Source organism: Theropithecus gelada, chromosome 12 (genome assembly GCF_003255815.1).
Source record: "Theropithecus gelada isolate Dixy chromosome 12, Tgel_1.0, whole genome shotgun sequence".
NCBI classification, from domain to species: Eukaryota; Metazoa; Chordata; class Mammalia; order Primates; family Cercopithecidae; genus Theropithecus; species Theropithecus gelada.
The window spans coordinates 72,697,366-72,725,006 of NC_037680.1; the positions used below are offsets into that span (position 1 = coordinate 72,697,366).

At 39.9% G+C, this 27,641-nt stretch overlaps 1 protein-coding gene across 3 annotated transcripts in view; it reads right to left on the reverse strand.

Annotated features, from left to right (window-relative positions):
* The window catches only part of HECW2 (HECT, C2 and WW domain containing E3 ubiquitin protein ligase 2), a 384,249-nt gene that overhangs the window by 32,548 nt on the left and 324,060 nt on the right, over nucleotides 1-27,641 (reverse strand). For all 3 annotated transcript variants that reach the window (XM_025405496.1, XM_025405495.1, XM_025405497.1), the window contains 4 exons: nucleotides 25,271-25,354; nucleotides 20,975-21,084; nucleotides 9,152-9,272; nucleotides 7,531-7,644 (listed from right to left, as the gene is read on the reverse strand). In XM_025405496.1, coding sequence (XP_025261281.1) covers nucleotides 7,531-7,644; nucleotides 9,152-9,272; nucleotides 20,975-21,084; nucleotides 25,271-25,354 — 429 coding nt within the window. The remainder of the gene's footprint in view (nucleotides 1-7,530; nucleotides 7,645-9,151; nucleotides 9,273-20,974; nucleotides 21,085-25,270; nucleotides 25,355-27,641) is intronic.

Genomic DNA, 27,641 nt, shown 5'->3' on the forward strand with positions numbered 1-27,641 from the left:
GCAGGGACCATGTTTTACTCATTTTTATATCCGTACCTAGCCTGATACACAGTGCGGGCTCAATATATATTGTTGAATCAATGAGTGGAGCTCTTTGATGCTTTCTGAAGAAAAATCAACATTGCTTACATTGTTATTTGGTATCTAGCAGATTTGCACATTTGCCTTTGAGTGGTATATTGATTCAATGACATGAACAGGTTATACCAATCCCTAAAAGATTGCTCAATTTGAAAACATTGTCAGAAATCAACAAGTAAATTATGCTTAGAAAGTTTAATATGTAAAATCTTCTCATGTGGTAAAGTTTGCTAAAACAACAAAGACTGACCTCACTGATTAGTTCCCTTTTTATGAAAATAGCTGAATCTGGCTGAAGATGAGATGAATGTTCCCTGAGGAATTAAACTGAAAAGGAAAAGTCTTGTTTTCCCAAGCAAAAACAAAGCTAATAGTTCCTCTAGGAGAAAATGTATCTTCAACTGGTCAAGTTTTTAGCTGCTGACTTTTAACTCTAGAAGCACTGATGGAGTCACCTCTAAAGCCAAAATAGTCTTAAACTTTGATTTGATTATAATCCAAAGCCTAGAACTGCCTATCTGAGAGCAGGTTGTAGATTACAATTTGTAAATAAGCCTGGCTAATTCAGTAAAACATGTCACAGCAGGGTACATCATGCCTTTGCTTCCTGTAATGTCTTAGCAACCTCTTTCATATAAATAGTTAATATGACTCATATCACAAGGATTGTCTGTTACATTCCTGTTTTGCCAGTTAGGTTGGTTCCACAGCTAAAGCCTTGGCACGGAAATGTAAAAACTCTGGACAACGGGTGTGTAGCCGCACAACAGCTGCATCTGAGGGCATTTCCGAATAAGAACAGATGTCTCCAGGGGGTGGCCATGTAGTCTGGAGCCCCAAGTGCTGACAGAGCATTTTAAACATCATCACATGGCTCGGATGGCACTCCACCCAAGTTGTCGGTGGCACCCAAAGTTTGTTAAAATAACAAATTTTATTATCTCATTCTTTATTTTCAACTAAGAATTACTGAAAACTAAGTATTCTAATGAAAGCAGACTATAAAATGAAAGAAGATGATGGCCTTGGGAAGTCACACCATCACTTCCTTCAAGTTGGTTCAGGCACACATGGCCTACACACCTTCTGATTCACTCTTAGATATTTATAGTAGCAAGGAGTTAGTTCTTGAGCCAATTAAGAAAGCCTGGTAGGTGAGTAAGGAAGTTTGATATGATAAACAAAGTCTTACCAGGTGCTACCAAACCAAAGCCTAGATACAGAAGCACCCTTCTTTAGAAAGGTTTGGGTAATTTAGGTTATCCTGCAAATGTCTCTTTTTGGAAGAAAAAAAAGCAAGACCATAAAGTGTACCTTGAAGCTTCACAGATTTCTGAGAAATTAATGACCAAGCTCAGGGCCTCAAACAGCTTCTAGTGAGGATCTGATCAGTCATATGTAAGAACTGGCTGGTTACTTTATAAGCAGAGACTGAAGAAAACTCTTTCAGATCTCATCTTCCCTAGTTTCTTTCATTTGCCTGTCTCAGGGGGTTATAGAAAGCTCAAAAGGAAGATATTACAGGAAGTTCTTAAACTCCCAAACGAAAACTACTTGTGCACATCTCCTCCCTAGTCAAAGTGTGGCTCTGCAAGACATGATTGATGTCATATTGATGGCACCTCACACATAATAAACTCATTCTTTCTTTAAGAAAGGTGCCTTTTACAGGGTTGGCTATGAAGAAAAAGAGGCAGGGCAATCACAGTGTAAACCTCCTCTCTTTATCCAGGTCACTATTTCTTTAATGTTTTGGGTATTAAGAAGTTAGTGGCCCCACGCCTTACCAGAACACAACAGTCTAATCCAGTATTTTTTTTTTTTTTAAAGAGACAGGGTGAAAGGGTTTTGCTGTGTTACCCAGGCTGGAGTACAGTGACACAATCGTAGCTCACTGTAACCTCGAGCTCCTGGACTCAGGTGATCCTCTCGCCTTAGCCTCCCAAGTGTCTAGGACTATAGGCACAAGCCATCACACCCAGCTAATTTTTTATTTTTTTTTATAGAAATGGGGTCTCACTATGTTGCCCAGTCTAGTCTGGAACTCCTCGCCTCAAGCAATCCTCCCACCTTGGCCTCCCAAAGTGCTGGGATTATAGGTATGAGCCACCATGCCTAGCATCTAGGTAACTTTTTAAATCATGTAACCTTTAGTTGCTAGGACTTTTAATTCAAAAGAAAATAATACACTAGAGAATGTGTAATATAATAATACAGCTGGAAAATACATAGAATAATTCACTAGAGAATATGTAGTATTTCATTGACCTCAACCCTAAAGAAGCAACTCCTAGGTAGACTGATGGCCAGCAGAAATAGGCAACCCCTGTACGCAATTTCACACCACATTCAGTCAAGATGATTCAGTTTTCAGTCACTCCACCACAGCTGATCTCCCTTCCCCACAACTTTGCAAAGGCAGATAACCAGATTAAGTTGTGTGGAAATTTTCATGACTAAAGCAAAACCTCCAGCTCTAACCAAATTAAATCACTAGTTACAAGATAGTGCTTAGAAACTACCTACTTTTTGTAAAAAGCCAAAGCATAATACAAAATGTGCTCTTAGTTGATGATGAACTAACCAACTAATGTATTTGTATTTATAGATTGTAGGATTTTTTTTTTCTTTTTTTTTTTTGAGACGGAGTCTCGCTTTGTTGCCCAGGCTGGAGTGCAGTGGCACAATCTCAGCTCACTGCAAACTCTGCCTCCCGGGTTCAAGTGATTCTCCTGCCTCAGCCTCCTGAGTAGCTGGGACTATAGGCATCTGCTACCATGCCTGGCTAATTTTTTTTGTATTTTTAATACAGACGGGGTTTCACCATATTAGCCAGGATGATCTCGATCGCCTGACCTCGTGATCCACCCGCCTCAGCCTCCCAAAGTGCTGGGATTACAAGTGTGAGCCACCATACCTGGTTGATGCATTATTCTTTAAAATAAACTTCCTTTTCTTTATGCTTTAGCTAATCTACTGTAAATAAAGATCTTGATGGTAACAGGTAAAATATAATCACTGAAATGATATCAATATGAATTGCAAAGTATTATTCCCTCATAGACAACATAGTTGACATGAGCAACACAAAATCATACTTTATATATACCAATGCCACTACTAATTTGGACTTCCCACAGAATTAACCCCATATATACACTTATTACTCTAATGACCTCAAGTGCAGACAGAGGTATATACCTACCAGAATTTACCCTGGGGGCTGTCATTTATCAGATAACAAGGAAATACGTTGTTCAGAGAAACATTTCCTAAATTTCCCTGAATCCTGACTATATGTTTTCTTTTAATAAATGTTTTGTTTTAGAACAGGTTTTGATTTACAGAAAGATTGCAAAGATAAAACAGAGAGTTCTTGTATACCTCACACACAGATTAACATCTTACATCAGTATAGTACATTTGTTATAATTAATAAACCAATATTGATACACTATTATTAGTTAAAATCCATACTTTATCTACATTTCCTTAGTTTTTACCTAATGTCCGTTATCTGTTCCATGATCCCATACAGGAAACCACATTACATTTAATTGTCATATCTCCCTCTTGGCTGTGACAGTTTCTCAGGCTCCTCTGGTCTTTGATGACCTTGGGAGTATTAAAGAGTACTGGTAAGGTATCTTGTACAATGTCTCTCAGTTGGGATTTTGTCTAGTATTTTTCTCACGGTTGGACTATCATTACATGTTTGGGAGGAAAAACACAGAGGTAAAGTGCCATCCTCATTGCATCATATCGAGGGTACATATTATCAACATGACTCGTGGCTATTGATGTGGACCTTGATAACCTGACTGCCATAATGTTTGTCAGGTTTCTCTACGGTGAAGTTACTTTGTTCCCCCTCTTTCCATACTATACTATTTGGAAGAAAGTCACTATGCACATTCCATACCTAAGGAGTAGAGAGTTCTGCCTATTGTATGGAAATATTCTGCAAAATAGATTTTTTCTTTTTTAGTGAAACCTTTCACCAACTACAACATAACAGAGTTTCTTTCAGTCTAATTAGGCCAGATGACATCATGTGCCTACCCCAGACCTACAGCAGTTTTGAAGGGCATATTTTCTACTGTTTGCCTTAAACAAATTGATATCTACCTTGAGAGCAGAGATTCTTTTTTTTTTTAATTTTTTTTTTATTTCAATAGATTTTAGGGGAACAGGTGGTGTTTGGTTATATGAATAAGTTCTTTAGTGGTGATTTCTGAGATTTTGGTGCATCTATCACCTGAGCAGTTTATACTATATCTAATGTGTAGTCTTCTATCCCTTGCCACCCCCAACCTTTTCCCCCAAGTCCCAAAAGTTCAACGTATCATTCTTATGCTTTTGCGTCCTCATAGCTGCTTAGCTCCCATATATGAGTAAGAATGTAAGATATTTGGTTTTCCATTCCTGAGTTACTTCACTTAGAATAATGGTCTCCAATTCTATCCAGGTTGCTGTGAATGTCATTATTTTTTTCCTTTTTATGGTTGAGTAGTATTTCATGGTGTATATATACACCACATTGGCTTTATCCACTCATTGATTGACAGGCATTTGGGCTGCTTCCATATTTTACAAAAGAGATTTTTCTACTTTTCTATTCTTCCCCATTTATTTACATACTCAACCATGTATTTATATCAGTATGGATATCTATTTTATACTTTGTTTTATAATCCAATAGCCTTGTATTTATTTTGTTGCTCAAATTATTTCAGTTTTGTCCACTGGGAACTCTCAGTTGGCTCCTGGGTTTTTTCAACATACCCCCATGACTGGGATTTTTGAGGATTTCTTTAATCTCTGGCAGACACCAAAAGATGCTTTGGGCTCCATCTTGTATATTTCCTGCTTAGTGTTAGAATCAGCCATTTCTCTAAAAACCTTGATTCTTTTTATCAAAGAATGGTACTAGAAACCAAGGTCTGGGTGCCAGATATGTGTGTTTTTAAATGCTCATTACTAGATCTGGACATGAAGAACTTACAAAATGATACATTTTGAGGGGATTAAAATTGGTAAAGGGACAGTAACAGAAAACCTCCATACGAAACAAATTAGCTGGGTGTGGTGGCATGTGCCTGTAGTTCCAGCTACTCAGTCGGCTGAGGCAGGAGAATCACTTGAACCCAGGAGGCAGAGGCTGCAGTGGGCCAAGATCACACCACTGCATTCCAGCCTGGGCAACAGAGTTAGAGTCTGTCTCAAAAAACAAAACAAAACAAAACAAAAAAAACAGAAAACCTCCAGCTCCATTTTTATAGTTCAGTGGAAAGATTGGGTAGCTTTTCCCTTTGGGTATTTACTATAATCCAGAAAAAAAGTTAGGGTCATTCATTTTCATGTGATAGGGTCAATGTGTTTGAGAAGGTGGCAAAGGCTAAAAGAGCTCCTTACTTTTATGTAGCACAAGGTTTCTTTCTTTTTTTTTTTTTTTCAGCTTTCTATTTTTCTAGCACAATTACTATTTTCATCTCTCAAAAACAGCATATGTATCCTCGGTGCCTCAATAGCAAATTAAAGTATATATCTAATAATTTATGATACTGACCTGACAACGTCATGAGTCCAGAAATCCAGCTTCAATAAACCATATGCAGAGTGAACAGATTAAGAGATTGTCCCTGCTAACTGAGCTCACAGCTTAACATCCTCTCCCTTGTTTTCCCTCTGATGTCACAGGAAGGAGACAGGTGATGGAGGCAGGAAGCATTTGGACATCAATGTAATGTAATCAAATACAGAGGCATCAAGCCCCACTCACCCTGGACCTCCTCCTAGGAACGGATGTCATTAGTCCAAGCCATGAGGAGACTGCTTTAGGATAACCAATCATGATAAACGTCTGTTCTATTCAAACTTAAATATCAGTGCTTCCAAAGACTCTTCCCTATATCTTTGAGATCTCAACAAACTCTGGTCCAACAATGAAGGGAGGCAGCTGGAGTTCTGGGGGAGGAAAAGTATTCTCATCCAAACCAGACTTATTATGTAAGGAAATACTTGGAATCCCATGCATACCGGTGATTAGGCTAACAACATTTGCATTCATTTTCAACTGTGCACCTTCATCTTTAAGCCAACTAACACAAGTGAGAAGTCCACGTATGCACATCAGCAATGAAGGGCTCAGGTCTCAGGCAAACTTCTGTACAAATTTTGTCATGTCATAGTGTGTTTGCACATACTACTTTACCTTAATGTAGGCATAGCTGGGAGACTACACAGCAGTGCATGTGACAAGAGCAGAAGTTATCAGTCATTAGCTGGAATGGGCAAAATGTCCAGAGATAGGAAAAAAATTCAGATGGGCTGGAGTGCAGGAGTATTGCTTAGGTCCCAGAGCTAGTCCAACAGTACTAGATGAAAGACAAAGGGCCTGCATTTGAATCCTGATTTTGCTATTCCCTAGTTCCATCAGTACAGGCAAATTATTTTATAGTTTGGAGTCCCTGTTTCATCCACTGTGTACTGAATGGCTGATTTGTTCAATATCACTAATATGATTCCATAATCGAATATACTTTTATTCCGAGGCACGACTGAGAAGGATAGCCTTAAAATGATCCAAATCAACAAGAACTACAGAAAACACAACCAGACAATTGCATGGTATTAAAAAAATTCCCTCTAGTGGCTGCTGAGTTATGAAGAAGGTGCTGAGACTTGAACCCAGACCTGAAATGAGGAAGAAGAAGGGGTCTGGGAGGGATGACAGCTGGCCTCTTTTAAGGTGATGCATAATAACAGTTATGTCTATTTGGGTGCAATGCTGACACTGTGTAGGAGTCTTCCCAGCTTCATTTCCTAACGCTTATCTCAATGAGCACACTCATGGAAGAGTCATGGAAGGCGGGACATGTTTGTTTATGTTAGGTAGTAATGTTGGTGGTGTGCTGCCCTCCCAAGGGAAGAGAAAAATTGGAGGCAGAGAAATAAGAGCCAAGGCCCAAGAGTTACTTCTGTGGAGGCTTCCGGGTAGAACAGCAAGATTCTAATTCATGTTTCTGAAACTGAACTTATTTAATAGAGGAAGCACGTTCTACTTAGCCCTGCAGGGCAGAAAATAAGATCACAGATCACAAAGCAATTGCATAAATGCAATTCCTTGTTGTTTTTTTTTTTCCTCGCAAAGCCTTACTTTTTCCCTTTAAGAGAAAGAGAGGTCTGGAGAGAAGAAACTAAACTAGGCTTCTGTTCTCAAAAATGATCTAAAGCTACATGTTTTTACTAAAGAATTTCTATGTCAAGTGATTTAAAAGCCAGAGGAGACCTTTAAAAAAAAAAAAAAAAACCCAAAGGTTTAAGTGTATGAGAACAGCACTTCCTGCCAGAAGGATTTCCTGTTTCAGGCAACCACAGCAACGTGGAGAAACATCCGCCGTGTGGCCACAGCCTATGTTCCACAGGCCACTTCTCTGTTCTACTCACCCTTCCTCCCCGACGAAGGTGACATATAGCTTATTTCTCTGTAGGTCTTTTCTGGAGTAGCCCATAATCTGATTAAAAGCATCTTCTAGTAAGTGATCTCTTCGGATAATTAACCTGTCCACAATGAGACAATTGGGAAAATACAGATTATTACTATACTATTAAAGATAATTTACTTATCTTTCTAGAACATTTCCATTTGCCACAGTTAACTAGGTAAGAAGAATGTTACTTAATATCATTGCTGTCTGCAATAAAGTACACATTTGTCTTTAACTCTTAATAGCATTAGCAAAAGTTATATGAGAGAATCATTGGTACACAGAGCACCCTACCTATGACCTGTGAGAACAACTGAAGAATCCTACCTAAACGGTCAAATCAGTTTATCCCAGAAAAAAAAAAGATCATAAAACAACACCACACACACACACACACACGTTTTGTTAAGTAAAGCAAGAACAACTCTATGAGGCAATGTTTTAAGCCTCAATGCACTTAGACAAGGAATTCAATTATTAAGTGCCCAGCGAGATGACTGTGAGAACGAAGAGGAAAAAAAAAATTCTCAATGTCCTCCAAAGCAGTGGAGTTTCCAATAGTTAATTGTTAAATTAAGTGAATCTTGACAGTCCCTAAGGGAGAGATACAAATGAATGATGTGTGTGGTAGGTTAATCTACTTGTGATGATGACAACTAAAAGTCATTCTTCCATAGATACCAATTTGCTCTTCATGTAAATGGTAACAGGCAGAGAGATGATAGGGAGGCTGAATGCATGACAGCTGGATCATCCTAGACCTTTGTAAATTAAGTGTGAGAAAAGTAAAGCTCAGAGAAGTATGGTGTTTGGGCAGGCTGATGATTTTTTAGGGCAATGAAGGTGAAATTTAACCAAGCAAGCCTTCCTGTGGGTGGGGCAGTGAGCCGTGGGGCTGCTGTTGGTCTGGTCTCTGGACCCTCTCTCAGGCACCCAGGGTCACAGGGGGGCTCCAGTGGAGACCCTCCCTCCTCTGTCCTCTCTCAGTGGCAGAGTGATCTCCAGTGAGGACGTGGGACAGGGTTGAAGGCAGGGAGAGAAAGAAGGGTAAGTAGGGAATGCACACAATTGTAGGCCAAACAACATGATGATGTTTCAGCTTCCCCATTTGAAGGGAGGAGGCAGATGAAGAAAGGCAGAAACGACATTCATGACATGTTCTGCTGTGAAGTTTGTTTCACAGAACTGAACAGAGCTGAGCACTATTCCTGCACTCAGGTCAGTTCAGGAGACAGAAACTTGTAGTGAAGGACATTGGGATGGCTTTATAGCTAATGAATATACTATGCACCAACAAAGAGGTACTTTTCAGAGGAAAAAAATAAATCAGCCTTTTATTTTGCCTTTATTTTTACATGAAAAGGCAGTGTCTTCACTACTTGTTTTAAAATGTTAAGCTTAATCACGTTTCATTCCAGGACTATGTTTTAGATGATCCTATAATTTACAAATGCCGAAATAATCATGCCGACTAAAATGAAGGCTAGTCATCCCAAATCACAATCAATTTCCTAGAGGCCCAACTGCGCCCCCTCCTTTCACCATCTATACATTATGTGGTTTGTGTCGCTTTGACTTACTTTAACTTCCCTGGGCCTTGTCCATATCCTTTAGTCTCTAACTTCCTGTAAAAGTTCCTCAGTTTGGCTTCGAAATCCCGCTTGTAAGGGGCTGGAGCCCGGGCATTGGCACGCTGGGTACCTACAGCAAACCACAGAGAGAGGATAATATGGATTTGTGCATCATCCTTGTGTTCATCACATCACCATGGACAAAAGCTATCACAATCAACAAGTCCAATGAGGCAACTGTCTTAACTTCTGCATTTGAAGGATTAACTTCTGTAACTTGAAGGATATAACAAACCTCAACCAGGGTCCTAAGTGACGTCTTCTTTGTGGCATTTTGGTTGAGAATTAAAATCCTGTTTGAATAGTTACAATGGTGCCCATGTGTTTCTCAAGTATGGTTCCCCTTTTCAGTCCAAACTAATATGAGTCAAACAGAGTTACTCATGTCTAGTAGTAACTGTTAGGATGAAATGTCTTTGCTTGCTGCTGAAATGATATAATGGCAATTAGACAGGAAGTTGCAACGGAAAGTATGTGGTATATAAGTAAGTGGCACTAAGAGTGAGGTTTTAATCATTCACTCTAAATTCCTAACCAAAAACTCCTCACAAAACTTCTTCTTTTTTTTTTTTTTGAGATGGAGTCTCACTCTGTCACCCGGCAGGCTGGATTGCAGTGGCGTGATCTTGGCTCACTGCACCCTCTGCTTCCCGGATTCAAGCGATTCTCCTGTTTCAGCCTCCCAAATAGCTGGGATTACAGGTGCCTGCCACCATGCCTGGCTAATGTTTGTATTTTTAGTAGAGACAGGGTTTCGTCATGTTGGCCAGGCTGGTCTGGAACTCCTGACCTTAGGTGATCTGCCCACCTCGGCCTCCCAAACTGCTGGGATTATAGGCATGAGCCACTGTGATTGGCCTACAAAACTTCTTTTAGATATGCACTATCACCAAGAATGATTTTAGACACATAATTACATAAATTTCATATTGCAGGGTAAAATCTTAATATAACACATACTTGCAAAAGGCACCTGTCTCTGGGTTGCACAAAGAATAAATAATATTTATTGGATTCTTTTTTTTTTTTTTTTGAGATGGAGTTTGCTCTTGTTGCCCAGGCTGGAGTGCAATGGCACAATCTCAGCTCACCACAACATCTACCTCCCAGGTTCAAGTGATTCTCCAGACTCAACCTACCGAGTAGCTGGGATTGCAGACATGCACCACTACGCCCGACTAATTTTGTATTTTTAGTAGGGACAGGGTTTCTCCATGTTGGTCAGGCTGGTCTCGAACTCCCCACCTTAGGTGATCCACCTGCCTCGGCCTCCCAAAGTGCTGGGATTACTGGTGTAAGCCACTGCACCAGACCATTTATTGCATTCTTAACATGTGCCAAGTACTGAGAATATCTAGATTATATAAGGATATTTCATACGTTATTCAATGGCAATTATCACTAATAAAATGTACAAGTAACATTGTTTCTCTTTCCTTCTTTTCTTTTTCTTTTTTGACACGGAGTTTTGCTCTTGTTGCCCAGGCTGGAGTGCAATGGCGTGATCTTGGCTAACCCAACCTCTGTCTCCTGGGTTCAAGCGATTCTCCTGCCTCAGCCTCCTGAGTAGCTGGGACTACAGTCTTGCGCCACCATGCCCACCTAATTTTGTATTTTTAGTAGGGACGTGGTTTCACTGTGTTGGTCAGGCTGGTCTTGAACTCCCGACCTCAGGTGATCCACCCACCTCGGCCTCCCAAAGTGCTGGGATTATAGGCATGAGCCACCACACCCAGCCAATTATTCCTCTTTCCATAGAAAAATCTGGTTTTGTGTCACTGGGTGACTAAGCAGCAGGCTGGGATAGAAAACTGATGATGAATATGGAAATCAGACACAGAGCCATGACAAAAACACTGGATATTTCCACTAAATATTTCCCAACCGATGAAAGAAACCAGAAAACAAAAGCTGGGAAGTCTTGTTCATTACATACCATGTAAGTTCATTAAAAATTTCTTTAACAAATGAGTGAACTAAATAGTTGTTATTCATAGTGAATACTGTGTTAGGTTCACCAATGGATGTCCAAAATGAATAAGGTGGGGTTGCTGGAGTGGAGTGGGGAAATAGAAATAAAATGTCAAACAATTAGAGAATAATTAAGTCCTGAACTCGGTGGTATATAGACTAGAAAGCAGAGGGAGCAAAGCTATACCCCTAGGGCTATACCTAGTCCTATAGATACCCGTTGTTTGCCCCATAATCTTTTTTGAAGATTTTAAATTAATTGCCAACATTTACAAATTAAATTTCAAATTAAAAAATTCCAGATTATTCTCTTGAAAATTATTTGGGAAATCTTGTAACGACTGGCTTGCATTTCCTTGGGGATCCAGCGGGCAGCTGCAGCTACTCTGTTAGACGAGGCATGCTCTCACCACTCTGCGGCAGTCACTCAATGACACGGCTGCCTGTCCCCCGACCCCCGCAAGCATTTGTTAAGATTAGTGTTATACAAAAGTAATAGTAATGTTAGAAAAAAGAAATGCGTATAAGTAGAGATCAAAGTGGAAAAGGCCTTAGGGAGGAAGCTTAATTGGAACCACACCTTGCAAAAGAAGAATTTATATTCTATACTGGAATAGAGCAGCAAGAGCTGGCATGAGCACTGCATGTGTGTTCAGAAAACGCCGAGAGAACCAAGCTAGCCTAGAGTGGAGGAGGAGTGCTGGGAGTACATGGGAAATGAAATTGATCAGAAGGGTTGGAGCCAAATTATGATAAGAATTTTTAAAACCTAGCAGAGGAGTTTGGGCATGATGAACTGAACAGTGCCTTTACAGATTCTTGAACAGAAGAATAACATACAAGTGGTGTTTTATTTAAGAAATTATTTTCAGAGTGTGTTGAGTAAATTAACGGTGGGTAAGAGGAAAGAGCCCCAGTTAGGAGTTGTTGCAGTAATTGAAGCCTAAGGCGATAAGGACTAGACTGGAGTGGGTGACTCAGAGAAACATCTACAATGTGAAATATGCACTGGGAAAAGAGTAAATAACCAAGGAAGAAGAATGGGAAGCATGATGATAATATAAAGTATATTTACACAATAACAACACGTATTACTTGTTAAGCACCTGCTATCCATTACAGGTGATGCACATTACACGGGGGATCTTGAGAAATCCTCACAAGTCTATGAAGCAGGTATTACTAGGACCATCATACACCACTTTGCAACTAAGGAAAATGAAGGTGCAGTTTCTTGTCCAAGTCATATTCCAGTGACAGTAGATTTGGGATTTGAGCCAGATCTACCTACCTGATGCTATGAAGAGTGTGGGAAGTGATGCAGGTGGACAAGGGCACGTGAAACTTTATACATGTTGACTTGGATATGACAGCTGACCAAATGCCCTAGAGACTGAAAAATACTGGGCTGGAATTGGGGTGAGAGCTCAGGGCCACACGTGTGGATGAGCTGAGTTAGTGTGTTTATGGCACTTTATGCAGTGACTGTTGCATAAGAGATCCCACATAGGTATTAGCTGTTGTTATCTGCATAGAGGTGAATACTAAAGATGGGGAAATGAGTTGAGATTTTAATAATGAATCTATACAAAACTGGCTATTGACCAACAGTCTGTCTGGAGATCTGTTTGTATAGTTAGGCAAAGAGCTGAGTTATGTCAGAAAGCAAGCAAATAAGCTTGACTTTAAAGATCTGGGAGGCAGAGCAGACTTCTAGGCAGGGGTTCTCAATCTTGACTGCACCTTAGAATCCCTTAGGAAGCTTTTAAAAATTCCAATGTCCAGGCCACACCCAAGACGCATTACATCAAAATGTGTAAAGACCCAGAATGTGGGGTGGGACCCAGGCATGAGTGTTAAACACAGCTGTCCAGATGATTCCAGCGTGTAGCTATGGCTGAGAACCACTGTTCCCTCACTGGAAGGTCAAACATCACCAATGAAACACATGGGCAGCATCCAAGGACTAAGACAGGGCAAATGTTTCCTGTGTACCAAAAGGCATCATTTGCAATACAAAGGAACATTATCTGCATGAACACAAGGCTGCTGTCCTAGATGGATGAGGAATAGGACAGTGCAGTTCAAGTCCACTCAGGGGCGGCACAGTCACGGTGTCAGTGCTCCAGTCTGAGAAACTGCAGACTAGAAAACCCAGACAGTGCAGAACGCAGCTGTAATGAATCAACTTTCAAGAGCAAAATCATTGACAAGAAAGAGAAAAATGAAGGACGAAGAACTGAATGAAAATCTTTTAAGACACAAAACAAACATTTTTTTTTTTTTTTTTTTTTTTTTTAAGACGGAGTCTCGCTCTGTCGCCCAGGCTGGAGTGCAGTGGCGCGATCTCGGCTCACTGCAAACTCCACCTCCCGGGTTCACGCCATTCTCCTGCCTCAGCCTCCAGAGTGGCTGGGACTACGGGCGCCCGCCACCACGCCCGGCTAATTTTTTGTATTTTTTTAACAGAGACGGGGTTTCATCGTGTTAGCCAGGATGATCTTGATCACCTGACCTCATGATCTACCCGCCTTGGCCTCCCAAAGTGCTGGGATTACAGGCGTGAGCCACTGCGCCTGGCCAAGAAACATGCTTTTTTAAGAGCTGATTACTTTGAAAAACAGCACAGACAGTAACTACTCCTGTATAATTTGAGATGCTTAAAAGGATGTGGGAAATGCCATAACGCATTCCATCAATATCAATACAGACACAATAAAAATTAGCTCTGATTCTGTTTATACTCTAGGTAAAGGGATTTAATTATAAAAACTCTGAGACAACAATTGTTAAATGCAAAAATTCTTTTGCTCATAGTTCCATTATGAAAAAAGTCATTTACACATTACTTCATTTTAAAATTACAGTAAATTGGCCAGGCACAGTGGCTCACGCCTGTAATCCCAGCACTTTGGGAGGCCGAGGCGGGCAGATCACGAGGTGAGGAGATCGAGACCATCCTGGCCAACGTGGTGAAACTCCGTCTCTACTAAAAATACAAAAATTAGCTGGATGTGCTTGTAGTCCCAGCTACTTGGGAGGCTGAGGCAGAAGAATCACTTGAACCCGGGAGGCAGAGGTTGCAGCGAGCTGACATTGCACAACTGCACTCCAGCCTGGCAACGGAACGAGACTCCGTCTCAAAATAAATAAATAAATAAAATTACAGTAAATTATGCTGTTGGCCTTTGTCAAATTCTTAATAAAAGTGAGGTATAATTGCCAAGAAATTCCAGAGCGGGAAGGATGTTACTTCCACTTTGGAAATACAAAATGTTCTTGGAAGATTGAGGTAGTAAAATTGTATGGGAACTACAACTGTAAGTGAAGTTCTAGGTTATAATACTTTATAAGACAGAGGAATTTCATGGTCTTTACGGTCGTAAAGAAAATCAGATACAAAAGATCCATAGTTATATCTAGAAAGTGATCAAATGAAGGGCTGACTTCATGGAGAGTCAGCATTTTGCTAATACTGTGCAGGAAAAAATTTCAGTAACAGACACTGGGGAGTTTTTGCTTTGTCATCGCAGGCAGGTCTAAAAAAACTTCTATATTGTATTACCCTATTTTCATATACTGTTACAAAATTGCAGAATCATATACAAACTAAAGAATTCTATCTGACAAAATATTTCAGAAGACACTAGAAATAGCTTGGCATCCAACTCCCGGGCAGTCTCAGTCTTTTTTGATTCTGGGTGTGTGACCCAGAACCTGCATTGTTCTGATGACTAGCACTGGTTCTCCACATTGGACAGGGGCTGGATCTTAGCCTGATCCAGCATGGCTCCATGCTGTCCTGGGACAGCTCAGAAGCTTACCTCTTTCCTGCTTCACTTTCAAAAAATCCCTATGACATTTAAAACAAATGCCCTGTGAGTGAATGAAAACAAAACATCAAGCACTACAATAATTTCTGGAAGGTTCCATCTTCTGGAACATAGCTCAACACTGGAACTTAAGAAAAAACACGTCCAAATCCCTGGCACAAAGCACAAGCACTGAAGACCTGGCATTTTTGCTTTATTCTCTGAGTAGTAAAAGGCCCTCAGGTCATTTCTTGGAGCTTGCTGATGCTCATGTACATACCATTTATTGAAAATAACTTAATGCTCTGACTTCTCAAACCTTGACAGAGATCTTGGCAGGGAAGTGATTTATTAAAGGGAAATGTAAAGTGTCTGCCAATAACAGGCACCCTCTGACAGCTCTATGGGTGAGGACAAGGGAGACTAACAACAACAAAAAGTTAAGTCTCTATATTATGATAGAGACAGTGTCTGGGGCTTTCTTTTGGTCTCTGGGATCACAATTTCCCCATCCCTAACCACCCAGGGAGCATCCTTCATTTGTGCAATTTGGTTCCTACATCATCTTTGTAGGGCTGAGTCAAGGGAAGGGATCAAACACCTTTTCTAAAAACAGGTCTAAAGCTATTTCAGGGACTATAGGAAAGGTGGGGAAAGGAAGAGGACAGATGAGAGAGAGACAGAGAGAGAGAGAGAGAGAGAGAGAGAGAGAGACAGAGAGGAATAGAGAGGGAGGAAGGAAAAAAGGAGAGAATGAGCAGAGAAGAGGAATTGTGAAAAGAGGAGAAGATGACATAAACAGCTGGTAAAATGCTAAGTCTTTGTGGTGGGAGAGAGAAAACGAAGATCATTAAGGGTACACAATGTGTTGGGAGAAATAATTCCCTCTCACAACCCATCCCCTCAAGACAACCTTTAGTAAAGACCCCCAAGGCTCTTCTGTGCTCTCTGAGTGTTTTACTTCTGTTGAGGGTGACTTTCTGCTGGTGCTAGTTTCCAGGGAGTCCAGCTCTAGTCAAGTAACAAGAGCTCTGCATCATGATTCATGGGCACAATGATTCCCCCAAACCATGAAATATCCTCAATGTGCTGTGTATAGGAAAGTAAAGAGAAATATAATACATTTATGAAAGAGTTTCAGTAAATAGTCGGTTAAACAACTTCTCATACAGTTAAAATCATAGCTTTGGTTACCTGGAAAATCCACATAAGAGAGCACATCTCCAATAATATCAGATAAATTAGGTATTACTGCATTTAATTTCCTAGAAATGTGCAGCTTATATAAACTTCTGGGTCCCATATTTGGCATAATAAGCCACATGGTGTTTGGAAAGATCTTTTCCTTCTGGCATCACTGAGGTTGGGATTGGCATTATAATGGTCCTAGAAAAACAAACCTTCACATTCCAAAATTTTGACAAATTTTGGTGAGCACTCTAACAGCTGCAAAAAGCAGTGAGTCAAAGTTTCCAAAGCCCCTCTCTCTTCTGCACTTGAAAATACATGTCAATGTGCTTGGAATGAGGAAAAGTGTGGAAAGTTTACCAGGTTCCTAGGAATTCTCAATGAAGATCATTAAAATTTATTACTGTCATAATTTTCACGATATTATTCTCATACCACTAAAAGGGGTGAAATTATAGTCACAAGGAGGATCAGACCACTTCAAAAAATCTGTTTGAAATGTTGCTTTCACAAAACCTTCAGGAATACTGGTAGAAGGAGAAGCTATTTTATTCAAAGAAACAGAAGATGCCTCCAGAGGGGAAATGAGGTTAGGTAGGCCTGCCCTGGTATCATGTGGAATTTGTTATAGTGACTTCCATTGATATCAGGCCGTACAACCCAGTTTCAAGATCAAACAAAGCCCACTGAAACAGAGTAGGCCAAAAATATGGAGATGATTCTTCCTGAAAATTAAAACCACCACAAACACTGCTAGCAATTTAGATATATTTGGGTTACACATGTCTTTGGAAGATGTTTAACTCTAAATGTAAGTTTCTAGAATGGATTTGATTGTCACCAAGGATTACTCATGTGCATTTGCGATGCTAAATGAGGAAGTAAACTTAGCCACATTTAGAACACTCATACAGTCTTGAAGAATGTGTATAGTCTTCAATGCATGCCTTTAAAGGGCATGGAAGGGGCAGCATCTGGCGATCTACCTTTTCTTCAGTGAAGACAGGCCACACAAAAGGCCTGGAAAAGGACAGCCTTGACTGGCACAAGCAACAATCCACATGGCTTCACGTCTTTAACCATAAAACATAGGTAAAGCGATGGTCCACTTTAAACCCCAGCATAGGCTCTTACTAAGACAAAGACCACTCTGAATGATTAAGTATCTAAGCAGACAGCTCTGCAAATCAGCGTCTGTTTGTTCCAGTTATTAATGGTTCCAATGTGAACAACCTATACTTCTCAGAATCAAATTTCCAGAAAAAAAGAAAGAAAACACATTAACCTTTATTGGCTACTTGTTATGTTCCAAGCACCAACCAAAGTGTTCTCTAAAAAATAATCATGAGAGGTGAGGTAATTATTATTATCCCTATTTTACAGAAAAAGAAATCCAGGCTCAGGGAAGGAGGTACCCTGCCCAAAGTCAGATAGCTGGTAAAAGAATGAGGCCAGTTGGGAATTTCATGAAGTTTTCCCCTAAACCTTTAAACCTACCTGTAGTGTCATACATTTCCTTTCAACCTGTGCCATCAAAACAGGTATCCCTATTTTGTTTCAAAGTTGGCCTGTGTTTCTGCCTTCAGTGTCATGCTGTCCATGAGCCTGCCTTATTCCACAAACCACTTTCCTTCCACTCACGTCCTGTGTCCTCTGCACACGTATGCTCAACTTCCCAACCTAAAATCCCTTCCCTCTCTCTTCTCCTAACTACTGTTCTATTTTGCTTTCTTTTCACCTCCAGATTTCATGAAAAGAGCATTTGACTTCTGCTTCAGATCCTGTATCATCTGTCACCAATCAAGATCCGGTTTATAACCTATTACTTCACAGAATCTCTTTGGCAAAGACCGTTTATAACATCATGATTTTCAAATCGAAATGAGGCCTCTTTTCAGATCTCATCCTTTTCAGATGCCCCACCCCTCTTTTGAGACAGGGTCTCACTCTGTTGCCCAGGCTGGAGTGCAGTGGCGTGATCATGGCTCACCGCAGCCTCAACCTTCTGAGCCCAAGCAACCCTCCCACCTCAGCCCCCATGAGTAGCTGGTACTTCCTGAGCCCTTTGAGCATATGGCTCTACTGACCACTCCTCTGTGAAACCTGGCTCCCCTGAAAAGACTTTCCTAACTCTATTCAACATCTGTTGGCTCTCTTTCTTTCACTTGCTCCTCTGTCTCAGCTCATCCCTTAAATATTGAAGTTTTTCATGTCATCACCTACTATTTCCTCTCCTTTTCAATGACTTTCTCCCCAATTGCTCTAATCTATACTCTAGGTTTCAGTTGCCACCAGTGCATTGAACTCCTTGTTTTCAACCTCCCCTGTGCGACATGGCTGCCATTTCCAGCTGTCTTTGGGAATCTGCCATTGACGGCCCAAAGATTTCTCAATAAAACTTGTCCAACACCAAACTCATTCAATCTTCCCATTTGAGTCTAACTATTTCGCCTTCTTGGCAGAGGGTGCTACCATCTGCCTGGTAGCCTACGTAGTGAGGGCCTTTGAATCTTCCTTGACTCTTCCCTACCTCTACTCAAAGTCCTGATGTCTCTGCATCCTACATATCCCTTCAATTCGTTCCCTGGTCTCCATCTCCACTGCCTAGGCCAGTCTTTCATCATGTTACTTTGGCTAATGAAACAGCCTCTCTGAGAATCTGTCTCCAGTCTCTCATTTTCTAATTTATCCTCCCAATTGCCACCAGACTGACTGATCTTTGAAAAACAGGATATTATTTGTATTCCTCTGCTTATACATTTTCAGTGGCTTCACATGGACTATAGAATAAGGTTGGCTGGATATGGTGGCTCACACACTTTGGGAGGCCGAGGTGGGCAGATCACTTGAAGTCAGGAGTTTGAGACCGGCCTGGCCAACATGGTGAAATCCAGTCTCTATTAAAAATACAAAAATTTGATGGGCATGGTGGCACGTGTTTGTAATCCCAGCTACTGGGGAGGCTGAGGCAGGAGAATTGCTTGAACCTGGGAGGCGGAGGTTGCAGTGAACCAAGATCACGCCACTGCACTCCAGCCTAGGCGAAGAAGTGAGACTCTGATTCAAAATAATAATAATAATGATAATAATAATAACGATGCTTCAATGACCAACCAGCCCTAGCCTACCTTTCCAAACTGAGCTTTGAGAACTTCCCTTCCCTTGTATCTATTAACTACACATGTATCTATTTCCTACACTACTTGCATGCTTCTATGGCTTAGCTTATGCTACCTGATATGGTTTTTTTGGATGTTTGTTCCCTCTAAATCTCATGTTTAAACATAATCCCCAGTGTCAGAAGTAGGGCCTTGTAGGGGGTGTTTGGATCATAAGGGCAGATTCCTCATGAATGGCTTAGCACCACTCCCTTGGTGATGAGTGACCTCACAGGAGATCTGATTGTTTAAAGGTGCGATACCTCCTCGCTGCTCTCTCTGGCTCCCACTCTCACCATGTGACATGCTGGCTCTCCATCACCTTCTGACATGAGTGGAAGTTTCCTAAGGCCCTCAACAGAAGTCAAGCAAATGCTGGCACCATACTTGCACAGTCTGCAAAACCATAAGCCAATGAAACCTCTTTTCTTTATAAATTACCCAGCCTCAGGTTTTCTTTATACTTACACAAGAATGGCCCAACACATTACCCTCTTCACTAGAATGCCCTTCTTTCTTTGATCCACCTGGTAAACTCCTATTCATCATCCTTCAAGGCTCCACTTCATACTTCCCCAAATACCCCATCCCCAGCCCTGAAAGAATAATTGCTCCCACAGCTGTGTTCTCATACATTTCTTCATTACAGGACTAACTACAGAGCTTCACAGAGTCATTTGTTGACTCACTGCCACACCATGAATTCTTCAAAGGAAGAAACTACATTATTCATCTCTGTAGTCCTAGAGTCTAATTCAGTGCTTGGATCATAGTTGGATGCTCCATAAATCTGTGTTAAATGAACAAATTAATAGATCTTTTCCTGTTTGCAGTATCCAATCAGGCTGCAGCTTTATTATCATTGCAGTATGTGAAAACACATGTTATATATACCAAAGAACATACAGCAGCTTAGTGACACATATGGAGTTTGCATTTCTACTGAAATCGTTTTCAATTCTGATAGCTGTTAAAGTGTGAACAATGCATTGCCTATAATAAGGACCTATATACAGCTGATATTCTGTCAACATCATGACTGCCTTCATTTTCAAAGCTTATTTGCCAAGCTGCATTTTCTACCATTTGCTCATCCACCTACTCACTCACTCATTCATGCCTATCTCTTTCAAAAAGAGATTGAATGTACACATTTCAGTTTACCTATCAACATGTTCTATTTGCCAATCCATCTCTGTTCTATCTAATGCAATTAATGAATACTGTAGGAAAGAATGTCCAAGTCTATTAAACTGAATAATTTCAATTCCATATTATTTCTTGAGAGTGGAGACTTTATCTTCATTGTGTATCAAAAAAGTTCTCTTCACTAGAACTTTCTAAAGTCAAAAAGCAACCTAATATTTTGTGTCCTGATATTGTATGACATAACATCATGAAAAGTAAATTCTATATCTGAGTATGTCATACCACTAATCCTCCTATTCATTATCTCTTTGTCAAAATGAATCCTCATGGAAATAAGCCACTCTTAAGAGACAGGAAATACACACATGTATCTATGCTAACACCAAAGATGTACCTGAAGTGTTCCCTTCCTGTCCTGTCTTTAGGGAGGAGAGAACGTCTGGCTTGAAGGTTCACTCCTCAGAGAATTCACTGCGAGCAGCAGATGGACTCACCTGGTGAGTTCTGAGGAGATGACACGGGAGAGCCACGTGGGGACTGACAGTAGCTGGGGTAGAGTAAGGCATGTGGAGGCACATATGACATTATCTCTTCTTCAAATAAGCTGGGGAAAGACAAGAAGCAACATGGGTCCTTCAGCCAAAGTAGTGCTGAAAAGCCTAAATCCCAACAGGGTAGAATATTCCATCCAAGATCCGGTTTACCTCCCAAAGAGAGCACCTACCCCCTTTCTCTTGCAGGTAATTCTTGGGACAAAATGGCTGGCTGTGGTACTTTTTGTGAACCCTGCGGCTATTTGACTGTGTTCCTACCAACTTTGGACAACGTGATTTTATTTTACTATTTCAATATATAAGTTTGAATGTACATGTTTGTTTGAAAATCATACCTGGATTTTCAGATTTGGAAACAGGATTCCAACACAAAATAGAAAATGTTTATTGAGAACTCATCATAAATACACAAAGTATGTTATATATCCTCATTCCAATAAATAAACAATAGGGTCTCAGCCTTCGAAGGGATTAGGATTTAACTGGATAATTAAAAGCAAAATAAAACAAAACACCTCCTAAATAACTACAATCACAAAATAATTAGCTCCCTTGTTTACCCTGGCTACTATTTTTCAAACGTGAGGATTTGGATCTTAGACCATTTAATTGTCTTCTTTCTTCTCCATATTGAAATGTCTGTTTATGATATTCTCCTAAAAGAGAGTAACCAGAGACCTGAGCTCTATTCAGCTGTACAAGACAGTGTCAATTTGTACTCCAACAAGTCTGTAGAAACTGCAATGCCACTAAGCCCAGCCAAACAAGAGTTCTTATGTATCGTTAGGTATTTCAGACTTTTAGACTTTTACAAATCTAATAGTGTGAAATGGTATCTCATTATTTGAAACTACACTTATAATTACTAGCATCTTTCCATGGGTTTATTGGCTATTCACACTTCCATTTCTATGCCTTTTCATATCCTTTATCCATTTTTCTATTGGGTTCTCTTCTTTTAAAGGCCTTCTTTATGTATCCACAATCTGGTTTTCTTTCTTTTCTTTCTTTCTTTCTTTCTGTTTTTTTTTTTTTTTTTTTTTCCGAGACAGAGTCTAGCTCTGTTGCAATACTGGAACACAGTGGCGTGATGTTGGCTCACTGCAACCTCCACGTCCTGGGTTCAAGTGATTCTCCTGCCTCAGCCTCTCAAGTAGCTGGGACTACAGGTGTGAGCCACCATGCTCAGCTACTCTCTCTCTCTCTCTCTCTCTATACACACACACACACACACACACACACACACACACACACATATATATATATATATATTTTAAGTAGAGATGGGGTTTCACCAAGTTAGCCAGAGTGGTCTCGATCTCCTGACTCATGATCCGCCTGCCTCAGCCTCCCAAAGTGCTGGGATTACAGGCATGAGCCACTGTGACCGGCTGATCTGTTTTTTTTACGTGTTATAAACCTATTCTTCCAGCTGATTTTCTTTCTCTATGCCTTTATATGTGGTATCTTTCATTATATCCATTTAAAAATATTTATGTAGCCAAATTTATCAATCATTTCTTATATGAGCTCTGATACAGGTATATTTTTTACATGAATTGAATTAGTGAAAAGATACATGAAATAGAAAAATCAATAACAAATTCAACAAGGTCATTTAAAAATTATTGGATTTTAAAATAACCTGAGTGGAAAATAACTTTACATGGGTTTATTTTGAACTGAATAATGTCCTAGAGCAATACTATCTCTACATTGCAGCTTACTGATAATCAAGTCAATTTGTACCAGGAGTGATTTTCCTTTTTAAGAAACTAGACAAAACATTAAAATAGATACAAAGGCTTCCATTATGTAAGTGACAAGTATGCTGACTGAAGTTTGTAGTCACTAATTCAAATTGTTCCAATTTCAAAGTAAAATAAAAAATAAAGGGCTGGGTGCTGTAGCTCACATCTGTAATCCTAACACTTTGGGAGGCTGAGGCAGGTGGATTGCCCGAGCTCAGGAGTTTGTGACCAGCCTGGGCAACATGATGAAACCCCATCTCTATTAAAATACAAAAAATTAGCCAAGCGTGGTGCAATGCACCTGTAGTCCTAGCTACTCGAGAGGCAGAGGCAGGAGAATTGCTTGAACTCGGAAGGTGGAGGTTGCAGTGAGATGAGATCTCACCACTGCACTCCAGCCTGGGCAACAGAGTGAGACTCCATCTCAAAAAATAAATTAATTAATTAAATAAATAAATAAATAAAAAATAAAGAATTGAGGACATGAATAAAACCCCAAATTTTTCAATAATCACTAATTACATTACTTATGTCCATATAATACATTGTGTTGTTTACTATTATTAAAATAATAAACACATGTGATCACCCACATGAAAAGTCTAGAATTTAATGACATCATTTGTATGCAATAATTATAGAACTATTATATGTAAGAAAATTTCTCACACTTCTCCAAAGGCCCATTAGCTTTAGAGAACCTGCTTATTTTCCCAAAGAGGAGAAAATGCAGCCTTGCTCTTTATGTATGAATGAGTTCTGAATTATTTGAATTCAAATACATTTGAATTCTACTACATAACACATAGAAACTCATGCAAACTGTTGTGTTATCAAAATACAAATATTCTAAGCTATAGTATAATAAATTTAAGACTATACCATCTAAATGTTATTTAACTATGGATAGGTGAGTGATATTTATGACTTCTTTTTTTACTAATTCCAAAAGCAGAATTCTTAGTTTAAAAGAAAAAAACCTTAGCTTTCTATAATGAAGAAAAAGAGCATATCCTGGCCAGAATTCTGTTAACAGAAAGTTAAACTATTTTATCACCAACCAAACCATGATAGAAACATCACACTCTAATATTAATTGACCAGTAGTCTTCCTGACCACCTAGCATATTATATGCAGCTTTCAGAACCGGCTCAATACCACAGGAGAGAGGCCACCCACTAGGTTGAGAAGCTACCCCCACCATAGGTCCTATTCAGAGTCAACGGAAGTGAAGTATTATAGAAAGTGACTACATCCCTTTGAATTATGCTTTGACTACACATAAAGAAAAATAACGTAGCTCATGCCTGTACTCCCAGCACTTTGGGAGGCTGAGGCGGGCGGATGATGAGGTCAGGAGATGGAGACCATCCTGGCTAACACAGTGAAATCTCATCTCTACTAAAAATACAAAAAATTAGCCGGGCGTGGTGGTGGGCGCCTGTAGTTCCAGCTACTTAGGAGGCTGAGGCAGGAGAATGGTGTGAACCCAGGAGGTAGAGCTTGCAGTGAGCTGAGATTGGGCCACTGCACTCCAACCTGGGCAACAGAGCGAGACTCCGCCTCACAAAAAAAGAAAAAAAAAAGTAACTTTCTGACAACAATCACATGGGCAGTCAGAAATACGGCAACAAATAGGGCAACTATGGAATGGTGAATTAGAAATGGTCAGGGTCAAGATAATCATGAATACTTGAATGAGGTTATTAGCACTCAGGGATAAACAGAACCTTGCCTGAAAGGCTCAGTATGACGTTCCCTTTAATTCTGTGGAGGTTACAGGGATGAGCATCCCAACCACTGGGTAGAGCAAAGCATTATTTTACTTTGGCTTGCCTACATTTGAAGGATAATACAAAAAAATGAGAAAGTCTTTTGAAAACTTGCCAGTTTCCTTTCTAAACTACTCTAAAATTTAAAACCAAAGCTGAACCATCGAGGGGTGAAAAAACAAAAAACAAAAAACAATTGGTCAGTTTTATGAAGGGCTATCAAGTTGGCAGTGAGTAGTATGGACCAAATGTCAACTTTCTGATATGATTTCCCAAACGTACAGTCTCAAAACCACAAGGTAAATAAATAATGTCTTGAGTCAGCAAAAGGGGACAAAACATATTTTGAGAAAAACATTTGAAAGAATATATAACAGAAGGGGTAAACACTGAGGGGTAAACGGTAGATGGTTTATTCAGATACCCTTCTGTTCCATTCTGTGAGTGGCAGATTCTATTCATTACAACCTTTCCCTTTTCCAATACCATCTCCCTTGCAAGCAGGGTAAAAAGAAAATTAAACAGGTATCAGTGTAACAAATGCAACCTGAAGTGAATGATCACTCAATCAGTGCCCTAAATCTTCAACGTATTTCCACAAGTCTAAAGAATAAGAATAATTTAAGAATATTGGCATATTATTTTCCACAATATTCCATGATATCTGATGACAGGAGACCGTCTGCATCAAGAGTGAGTGTTATGTACATACCTCAGCAACATAACGAGGTCTGCATCGCTTGAAAGGCGCACCAATCCTGGAGTCCCTTCAGTTCGGATAAATTGGATCTTCTCCCTATTCAAGAAAAGAAATAGCACAAAATGTATATGGTAGACCTTTAGGCTATAACTCAGTAGTAAAGAGCATTTTTTATAATAGTCATGACGTTTTTTGGTACCTATTATGTGGCAGCTACTATGTGATACCCTAGGAATACACATCCAAGAGAGACACGGTCTTTGCCTTCAACCGGGGTATCCTGTAAGCATCAACACCTCCCAGTTCTAAAGTTGTGGGGAAAAAGATTCTTTCACTGGCTTCCTCATTTTGCTGCCCAACTACTGCTATAAATAGTATACCATTCAACCAATAAAATCAGTGTCTGCTTTGAGTTAAAGCTGACTGTGGGCCTGAATCTTAGGGATAGTCTTAGGCTGATCCCCTGCTGTTCCAAAAAAGGGTTGTGTTGGGAGAGTCATCTATTTTCCTGAGGCCATACTGTTAAGTTACATGTGATGAGCTCATTCCTAATTGGAAGCAGATAGTATCTATGCATTATATATTCAGTATAAAAGCATATGCCTTTTTTAAATAAACACTGAAATACTTTGCTACAACAGTTGGTGAAATAGATTGTGTGCATACCTCTACAAACGTACATATACCTATATATGTCAAACACAACAAGGTGAGTTATTTCTACCACTATTTTGTTACAGATAAATGTGATAACACCAGTTTTTTTTTCTTTTTGTTTGATGAGTCATCATCATGTCACTATTTTCAATCTGTTAAATGAATACAACTGTAATAATTTTTTTCCTAGTTGCTTTCTTCCCTTATTTACATCGTGCTATTTTAAAGCACACCATATTAACTTTTATAAGGTGAAGAAAAAAATAAAAACACAAACTATGGTACTAAAATCATTCTATTTCATTGGAATATAGAGGATAATGCAAATACGCAATTTTATTCTGAGTGCTATGGACAATGTATTCTGATTCCTGTACCACAAAGTAAAACACCAATCACTGATACAAGTGTTTATTTAGATTTAGTTCTTATCTACAAAGCAACTTGTTTTTCCATTTGATATTTTCACAAAGTTCCACCGATTTTTTTGTTTGTTTTGAGATAGGGCCTTACTCAGTCGCCCAGGCTGGAGTGCAGTGATGTGATCTTGGCTCACTGCAACCTCTGCTTCCTGGGTTCAAACGATTCTCCTGCCTCAGACATTTGAGTAGCTGGGATTATAGGCATGCGTCACCACGCCCAGCTAATTTTTGTATTTTTGGTGAAGATGGGGTTTTTCCATGTTCGTTATGCTGGTCTCAAACTCCTGGCCTCATGTGATCTGTCTGCCTTGACCTCTCAAATGCTGGGATCACAGAGATGAGCCACCACGCCTGGCCAAGTTCCACTGATTTTTGTATTTCCAAATTTCAAAGATTTTTTCTTAAGATTGCTTGCTGACTTGAAGGCCCTGAGGTGGAAGACAAGGTTTCGTGTTCACATGAAAAATTCCCTAATGCACAGAAAAGTCAGTGGATTTGCCCTTAGCCATACAGCTTACGAGGTATGACAAACAGAGTTCAGTCCTTGGTTTCTTCTGGCTAGATCCATTTTATATGATAGATGAAGCAGCTAATCTTTAGTATTTGCCAAATTTTTATTTCTGTACTTTATTGCCAGCAGCTAACTACTTTTTTTTTTTTTTTTAAGACTATTAGAAATTAGTGGCAGGCATGTATGTAAAGGAGTGCTCAGAAGGCCAGCCTCTCTCTGCTGAAGGTTATTTCAGTGAAGGCTTGACCAGGCGGAACATTTTCCCTCAAGTGTTGGAATCATATACATCTGAAACACGTGATGGAAACCCAGGCCCATTCTGGTGAATGGTTTTTCTGATAAGAGATGTAAATGTTGGCTAATAAAAGCTAAATCAGAGAAAAGTTATCTTGAAGAAAAATGAATAATAACTTAACCAAAGAACTACTCTTATAAGGGTCAGTAACACTATGCTTTGATCTTGAAGAATCAAAAGCTGTCTCCCACAAATATGCAGCTTATCTCTTTTGTCTATCAACACAGTGAATCCAGGCAAATAGAACAAGACAAAAAACAAACAGGCTGAGCACTCTCCCCTCCTTCCTTAACTGGAGCTACACAGAAGGAGTTGAGTGATGGTAGATATCAGGCCCTGGACTGCGGCTTGTAAGTTTCCTGTGAATAAGAAAAACATCATCGCTTCTTGAGTCACAAGGATGATAGGGTGAGAAAAAGAAAGGACAAAGGCACCAGAGGAAGTATGCCAACTGGGAAAGTTTTCATCACTTTCCAGATGTAAACTAGCAGGCTGTGA